This window comes from Tupaia chinensis, unplaced genomic scaffold, assembly GCF_000334495.1.
Source record: "Tupaia chinensis unplaced genomic scaffold, TupChi_1.0 Scaffold000278_1, whole genome shotgun sequence".
In the NCBI taxonomy this organism is placed as follows: domain Eukaryota; kingdom Metazoa; phylum Chordata; class Mammalia; order Scandentia; family Tupaiidae; genus Tupaia; species Tupaia belangeri.
The window spans coordinates 1,444,225-1,453,160 of record NW_006159761.1 but is presented as its reverse complement, the minus strand read 5'-3'; the positions used below and the strand labels follow the sequence as shown (position 1 = coordinate 1,453,160).

General features: G+C 44.3%; 1 protein-coding gene across 1 annotated transcript in view; it reads right to left on the bottom strand.

Moving 5' to 3' along the window:
* F5 (coagulation factor V) overlaps window positions 1-8,936 on the bottom strand; it is a 107,235-nt gene that overhangs the window by 8,743 nt on the left and 89,556 nt on the right. The window contains 6 exon segments of the mRNA XM_006150113.3: window positions 1,955-2,110; window positions 2,552-2,655; window positions 3,515-3,586; window positions 4,947-4,969; window positions 4,971-5,055; window positions 7,394-7,567. Of these exon segments, the coding sequence (XP_006150175.1) occupies window positions 1,955-2,110; window positions 2,552-2,655; window positions 3,515-3,586; window positions 4,947-4,969; window positions 4,971-5,055; window positions 7,394-7,567 (614 nt within the window).

The following is an 8,936-nucleotide window of genomic DNA, read 5'->3' as shown; positions in this document are numbered from 1 at the left end:
AAAGAGAAAGACATGCTCTGCTTTTGCTCTGTCTCACTATACGCTGCCCTGAGTCATCTCAGAACTCTTTAGAGTCCCTGCGAGCAAGAAGGCCCAATCCAGATGGTAACCGTTGATTTTGGGCTTCGAAAACTGTGAACTAAATAAACCCAGTTCTTTATAAATCACTACTCAGTGAGGTATTCAGGTGTTAAGCAACAGGGAATGGACTAAAACAGATATATTACAAATAACTTATTAGAAGTAGCTAAATGATAATACATAGATAATATGTAACATTTATAATTTTTCAAAAGAAATCTTTAAGGTTTTTGTCATAGAGTGCATGTACTCAGCAGAGAGAGAGAGAGAGAGACAGAGAGAAAGTGAGAAATCATCCCCTAGTGGGGATGTCCATGCCACAGTCCCTTCTCCATTCTCCTCTTGGGATTTTGGGCACTATGCACATAGGCTCAGTGTGATTTTCAAGTTGCTGGGTCTGGGACTCAAACTACATCGGCCATGTGGGAGTCTAGCAACTTACCCACTATAGCACCTGCTGACCCACAATTTTTCAAATTTACAATGATGCAAAAACAATACCCATTCAATGGAACCATGCTTCAAGTACACCCATTCTGGTTTTCTTACTTCCAGTATAGTATTCAGTGAATTGCATAGGATATCCCATACGTTATTATGAAGTTGGCCTTGTGCTAGGTGGTTTTGCCCACCGGTAGGCCAATGTAAGTGTTCTGAGCAGGTCAAGCAAGTCTAGGCTAAGCTGTGGTGTTTGGAGGGTAGGTGTACTAAATGTGTTTTGATTTACAACATCTTCAGCTTAAGATGGGTTTATTAGGACATCACCCCATGGTAAGTCAAGGAGCATCTATATACAAAGACAGTAAAATAGTAAATGATTTACGTAAGATATAACTTACTCAAGATGATTGGTAAAACAATGGCAGACAGACTGCTTGCATTCAGAAAGCTGCCTCTGGGGACCAGGGTTTAGGAAGAGGAGTGATCCAGCAGGGAATATCACATCTGGCATAGCCTCCACTACCTCAGGGCATTACTGGCATTAACAATACTATTCAGGTCCATTGAAATAAAAAATAAAACAGAGTAAAATAAAAGTTTTTTTTTTTTTTTTTTTTTTTTTTTTTTTTTTTTACAGTTTTTTTTTTCATGAGAGCTGTTGCCTTAGGATGTGTGCACTCACCAGAGAGACAGATATTCTAAAAAGAAGTACAGAATGCTATGGTCTGCTGCCCCTGTGAGGAATAGGGTGATAAATCACTCAGACTACCGTGTAACTATTTTCTAGAGCCCACTCCCCTGTCAGAGGCAGCCCATGCCACCTACTTCCTTGTCAGAGGCAGCTCATTACTCGAACTGCCAGGTGAAAACCCCACACCTCCAACTCCTCTTTAGCAACCCATTCAGGACTCCTCCCTACTTGGGAACTCTGTTCTTCTTTCTCTCTCTTAGTAAACTCTTTACTCTCCTTTCTGTGTCTGCATCTCTATTTCTTTGTGACCGTCGGACAAGAACCAGTGCAGGTATTGGCCTGGTCACCCAGCACTCTCACATCACTTAACACCCAGAAAGGTATTTTTTAAAAAGACATATTCATGGAACCAGAAGATGATATAATGGTTATGTCGTTGGACACACACTCACACACCCCATAGTCAACCACAGTTTGAGTCCCAGACCCGGTGGCTTAAAAACGCATGCTGGGCATGTATGTGTGCATGCCCAAATTCCTGAAAGGAGATTGGAAGAGAAGAGATTATGGCGTGGCCATTTCCCCTGAAAGGTGACTTTCTATCTCTCTGTCTCTCTCTCTCTCTGTCTCTCTGGTGAGTGCATGTGCCCTATAGCAAAACTCTCTTAAAAAAAAAAAAAAGGACATTTATAGCAACCCTAGGCTGAATCTCAAGATGCAGACAGAAACATGTACACAAACCATCATATTCCTCATGCTGTTTCCTTTGAAGATCTGCCAGCTGGTGTAGTCAGAACTGTAAGCCACAGTGAACTCAGTGGTGTAGTAGGACTTCAGGTAGTGTTTGGCACCTTGGGTCTGGATCCCCGTGATGACAACTTCCTTTTGCATGTCAACCTGCAACATAACAAACTCAGTAAGCATAACTCTTGGTGGCAGTGAGGGACACACTGCCTAATTCATTGCACACTCAGCTGTCTTTAGAACTAAGGAGCCAGTGCCTAAGGTCTTAGCAAACTCATAATGTGGCTAAATGCAATCCACCTGTGAGCAGAGAGTACCTAAACTTGAATCCCATTTCAGCCACTAACCAGCTGCATGTTACTTCGGGAAGTTAGTTAATATGTCTGTGCCTTGATTTTTTTATAAGTCAAATGGGGTATTACTAAAACAGCCTCAAAGGGTTGATTTTAAGGATGTAAAGTACTTAGAGTAGTACTTAGCTCCTGGTAATTGCTACTTCCTGGAACAACACTGCAAGAACCACAAGAAGAAATGACAAAGTCACTATCACCCTATCACACTACCAGCAGACCATACCAAGGTAAGAAGGCATACCTGGAGCCAAGGTGTAGAGCCTAATCCTGATGCAGGTCTCTCGGTACTCCAAGCATTATATGTTCCACCATTGTTTAATCTTGCTAATCTGGGCTCCCAATGACCTAAATTCAAAGGGAAAAAATTATTCTGAATTTTTAGAAATTAGCCATTTCTCAGATGAGTTTAATGTAATGGAAAACCAGGTCGTTCCTAGAGGACCGGTGTTGCAGTTAGACCAGGCAGTTGGGATGGCTGCTAGGCTGGCCCTGATGAGGAAATCCCAGCTTCTGGTCTGTTTGGTTAGCTGTCGGTCACCGTCCACCCCTTTTCTGGCACACAGGTCATGCTAGGTTGATGGAATGTGCTACCGAGTGTGCCTAACAGGAAGATGGAGAGCCTTATTATCTCTGATCTTGGGAAGTGCTTTGAATCAGACTGAGGATGCTTAGGAGGCATTCACATGGTGGATGATCAATAAAGTTTCTTACAGAGATGAAGGTTTGGCCATGTTAATGAGGACTATAAAGTCCAGCTGAGAAGACCATGTGAATCTCGTTAGAAAATAGTATGTGTGATAAAACCCAGAACAGAAAAAGGGGGAGAGAGTTTTGGAAATGGGTACATGGTTTAAGAGTAAAGCTCCCCTCTTCTTGCCAGATCCTTTGCAGGGGGTTGAACTGCCTACGTAGAGAAAGCGGTGACCCCTAGCTCTGGGTTTTCTCTAGAAGAGACTCTTTAGGAGCATTACACATCAGAGAAGGTGGCAGTGAGCCGAGAAAATGGACAGGTTTTAGCTCCTGCTATAGAGCTCTTTCTTCTACCAGATGAATACCCCAAATGGCGCTGCTTCACTGTGCTGTGGGAGAGGGAAGCCTGAAGGGGAGAACTGACCAGTAGGCAGGGTTGGCAGGTATGGTTTTCCAGGCCGCACACTTTACAACTGCAGTCGGGGCCATTCGTAGGCTAAAACCTACTACTTACTCAGATACTCGGAAGCCTTAATCTGTGCATCAGCTACGACACCCGTGCTTAGTCCCATTGGCATCTTACAGTCTATGAAAAACAGCAAAATGGATAACTTTGCTTCGAAAATGCTTATAACAAAGTATGAGCTCTGTGGTTAGAGATTTTACACTTTGATGGGTCAAGAATTCAATTTTTTTTTTTTAAATTTTCTAGATGGTGTATGTGATCACCGGGAGAGAGACAGAGAGAATACATGAGAAAGCACCCTCCCCTAGAGGAATGGTTACACTACAATTCCTTCTCCGTTTCTCCTCTTGGGATTTTGGGCATGCACATACACTTGCCCAGCCTGCTTTTGAAGCCTCTGGGTCCATGACTTAAACCATGCAGTTGGCCATGTGGGATCCGGCTGCTTTTGCCAGCTCATTAATTAGACATTTTAACTTATCTTTTGTGGTGCCGACTTAAACATGTCTGACTGTAAAATGGTAAATACAGTAGAAAGACTGGTGCCTTAAAAGAAATAGTAACATCCTAAAGGAGAACAATTGAAATCGTGACCTACATTGACTTTTAAACTAATTTTCATGTGTTGGGTCTTAAAATAAGCCATTTGTAACATTAGATACTATTCCCCATAAGGCTATATTATCAAAAGTTGACCTGAAAGTTACTAGGTTATGTACATCTTTTTTTTTTTTCTTTAAGGTTTTGGATTAGGACACATGTGCTTACCAGAGAGGAACAATGAGAGAGAAAGTGAGAAATCATCCCCAGAGGAGATGAGATGGCTATGCCACAATCCCCTCCCTCCATTCTCCTTCTGGGATTTTTGGCATGTACTCACACATGCCTGACATGATTTTCAAGCCACCAGGTCTGGGACTCGAACCACAGTCAGCCATGTGGGAGTCCAGCCATCTTAGCCACCGTGCCACCTGCTGGCTCCATGGTTATGCACATCTTGATCAAGGAAGGGACCAACTGTGGTGCTACCTGGATGTGGGCACAGTGCTTCAGACTCAGTGGGTGTTCAGTAACGGCTCAAAGGATGGAAGAATGGATGGAGGTGAAATGCTGTCTTTTGAATACTGAGATGTCAAGTTCAGTGACTGTCTCAGTCATTGCTGGGTTGCCCTGACCTTTTTCCTCCTATAGTCTAAGAAGCTGGAGACCTTCTCATGAGCACTTTCCCCTGAGTCACAACTCGTGAAGAAGAATGCTTTATATTGATTCCCCAGGAGAGGAATGCCTTTGGTCTGATCCACTTGGTTTAATTTTCCTAGATGACTGGTATGGTTTCAGGGCAATAAGACCAATGGCGAGAATAAAGGCAATTATGGCTACATATTACAGCTTTATCGTCAGAATTCCCAGCCAGCTGTCGGCAATAATCTAGTAACGTGTACTGTTCTGCTAAAATACACCATTTGGCCCTCGGTGGTACCTCTGTCTATGACGAGGAATGGTTCCTGCTTGCTGGTTTTCTCCAACCTCTGTGTCTAGAAGCCACCAGCCAGATTTTGATGCCTTCATTTCAAGAGTTTTAAATGAACCTAAAAGAGAGTGAAGGAAAATAATGCATTACCCAAAGATGAATAAGTTATCTTTGTGGATTAGAGCTCTCCAAGATTCCTAAAACCTCTGCATCATAAGAGGCCTTAAAATATTATAGAATGGAAGCGTTAACATTTCTCTTCAGACAAAACCAGAGATGTAACAATACATGCAACTACGACACACATATATGTGCAGAGACATTGTTAAAAATAAAACTCTCTAGGTTAAAAAATATCTCCACCACCCTTCGCTAGAAAGAAACTTTCACTTAGCTAAATATGTTACAGGTTAATCATACATGATATAGCTTCATAGTCTCAAGGATCAAAATGACCTTGAATGACTTATCATTAGGCCTCAAAAATACTGGACATGTTTCCTTTCTGTCTTTTCTTTCCTCTTTTTTCTTTTCTTAAATATGAAAAGTCAAAATACAACATGCTTCTCCCATATTTTCAGATTTTCTGTAAAGCTTACATATTTGGTAATGCAAGTGCACTGCCAAGATGGAAGCCATGTGGCCAACCATGGGTTCGGACCCCTGGGTAAGCCTGATGACATCCTGGCTATGCCTGGGTGCCCAGGACCCTGAGAACTTGGAGGTCAGGGAAAAGGATGCATGGTGTAATGAGACTCTGTTAGGAGTGCCTTTTCTCTCCTGTTCTCACTCTCAGTCATGCATGTATCATTTGAAAAACACCTTACATACTTAATAGAGATTTTCATGAATCATTTCAGAGAGTCACTGAAAAAAAATGAGATTTCTACTAAAAAAAACTCCGAGTGTCTCTTCTGGAATTTAATATTACCCCTTGCCAGTAATCGGTTAAATTCTGTTGATTATTATTTGTAACCATTTCCCAGATCATGAATGAACATTAATAGCTGATGACATCCTCCTCAAACACGCTGAAAGAGAGCTCCAGGCTTCCTCTCACCGATGCAGCTGTTTAAGTTCAGAGAGTCAGCTAGGCCAGCCAGGCCCAGCATCTCAGCCCTCCCTGGAAGGGCACTGAAGGGCCCCTGACCTGCTGTGCCTGCTTTTTTTTTACCTTAAGTGTTGAGTTGACACAGTCTCCTCTGTCTCTGATCTCACTAGAGTGGGTCTTCTAGATTTGTCAGTGAGTCACTGGCATATAAATGACAAACAAGATCCCTGTCCCCACAACTCATAACCAAACCAGGCCCATTTGGATTTAAGAACCTACGACTGAGGCAGACACAAGGACTTCCCTACCCACAATTCTGTCCAGGGACTGCCCAGCCAGTTCCTCAGGCAGCATCCATGGGAGGTAGACTGACTGTTAAAAAGGCAGACCCCTGGGAATTCACATCCAAGTCTCTGAGAGTCAAATCTCTGCTTTGGCAACTGCATTTTACCCAGCTTCCTCATTTTTTGTTTGTTTTGCAGAGAGACTTTTGCCACAGGGGACATGTGCTCACTGGAGAGACAGACAGCAAGAACTCACCCTCCAGGGGGGGATGGCCACGCCACAATCTCTTTCCTCTCAGGATTTTAGGCACACATGCACACATGCATACATGCTCAGCGTGAGTTTCAAGCCTCTGGGCCTGGGACTCAAACCGTGGTTGGCCAGCAACATAACCATTATGCCATCTGCTGGTCATCCTTCCTGGGCTTTTATTATACCCACCAAAGTTTGAGATTCAGTGTCACCTGGCACTCACTCCCCACAACCCCACCCTGCCACCTAGATACACCTTACAGATATCCTTTGGTGACTGTAGTTTGTTTAAATCTACATTTATCATTATAGTGTGCATGAAAAGCTCTAAATACTCTTTTTATTCTTTAGCTTTTATAATCATTAACAATTTCTTTTCTTCTCTCCAAACAGCCTCAGAAGTCAGTTCAAGATTATGATTCCTGGGGTCACTGGCACAAAGATATTAGGATGATGGAGCCAGGAGCAGAATTTAAGAGTCTGGGAACCCTAGTAAGTTTCTCATTTCCTTCCTGGAAGAAAAGACTATAGCCACCTGAGTCCCACGAGATTCATTTGTCTTGTGCTTGAGAGCCTGAGTCCATGGACACACACATGGCTTGGGAGACCTCGCATGTTTTGCCAGCACAGCGGCTGTAAGACTGGTGCAGCCCATGGTTAGCCTTCGTGGGGCTGCAAACTGCCCGTGTTAGCTGCTCTGGCTCCCTGCATACAGTGTGGCACAGGACTTTACAGGGTCGATGCCAGAACCCCGCGCACTGGCCCCTGAGGAAGTAGGTGTTCAAGGAGGGAATGAGTCCCCTCACAGAGGCTAGGATTGCCTCCTCCATTCTTAGCAGGGACCTCTTTCCATGGCTCGGATGTTTACCAGGCAGAAGGGGCCAGACCCCTAACTGGTGCTGTTGATTGCCATTTTCCAGCAAGGTCTGGCCGTGAAAGTGAACCACGTGGATGTCTCGGGCGCTTTTCAGCAGGTGTAACCTCACGTGCTCTTGCTCGTACATGCGCAGGCCAGGCAGGTTGTAGGTCCTCCCGTTAATGGCTGAAAGGACAGAGTTGCAGTCAGTTAAAAGACCCGTGTGCGGCAGAGGGAAGCTGGTCAGGGAGCACAGAGCAGCCCCGTCACCCCATCTTCTGTGGCTGCACTTTTCCAGGCCTATTCTATGGCAGAACGTCAGGGGGAGGCTGCAACGCACAGCTAGCTCCCCTCACACCAGTGGGCAGCTCCAGAGCAGGAAAACTCTCTTCCCAAAGCAGTTTATCACTCTTCCCCAGAGTCTTCACTTCTGCTGTGTGTTTACCCATTTCTCCTTAATAGTCCAGGGCCAGCCAGTGGTATGGTGGCTAATGCGACTGGATCCTACATGGCCCACTCTGGCAGCTTGGACAACGTGCCAGGTGCATGCCTGTGCCTGCCCCAAATGCTGATAGGACAATAGAGGAGAAGGGATTATGGCCTGGCTATTCTCCCTGGGGGGTGGTTTCTCACTTTCTCTGGCAAACACACACCCACACCCTATAGCAAAAAACAAAACAAAAACAAAAACTTAAATACAATCTGAGTTTGTTTTGTTGTTGTTGTTTTTGTTTTTGGTTTTTTGCCACAAAAAGATAAAACATGGGCAGACAAACTTTAGCAGCTGAGATCATTAAGGGACATGCAGTATGTCCCCATATGCTTAATTCAGAGATCATTCCAGGCAGAATTAGGGAGCTGTTCATTTCTGGTGTGCCGCCAGCCATGGCGACGTGTGGTTATTTCCTCAGTGTATGATAGCTCCTCTTCTGCTTTCCAGCTTAGGCATCTAGGGCTCCCAGGCTTTATACACTCCCCACTTAGTGAACCGTGGCCTTTGAAGGCACCTGTTTTACATTATCACCTTAAAAGTGTAACACACCTGAATAGTAAAGCTTAGTGCTATCAAGCATTTAATTGGAATGTAAGCCATGTGTGTTTTATTTCTTCAGTTAGAGGAACTGCTGTGGAATTTCAGGAATCATGCAAATTTATTTTTAGAGGGGAAGGGAATGTTTGGGCATCCTTGAAATTATATCAGGTATGCACACACCTACCCACATATTCAAGCACCAGTCCTAAATCCTCGTCTCAGCTTCCGTTTAAGAGGCAGATGCCATGGAGGGAACGCGCTCAGCGCTGCCCAACAATGGCACCCAGAGGTGGCTGCGAAGACTCGACCTGACCCGTGCTCCAACAGCATTGCACAGATTGGGCTGAGTCACGGAAGTCACTTGTTTATTAGTTCAGCACATATGAGGGGCTCCAGGAAGTTTATAGTAAGATGGAGGTAATGTATGAGTTTATTTTAGTGAAAATTTTTTTTTGAAATCCATCCATAGTTCTTTCATAAGATGCATTTTCGAGCGCAGCCGTGCGCCGTGAACGGCCTGGC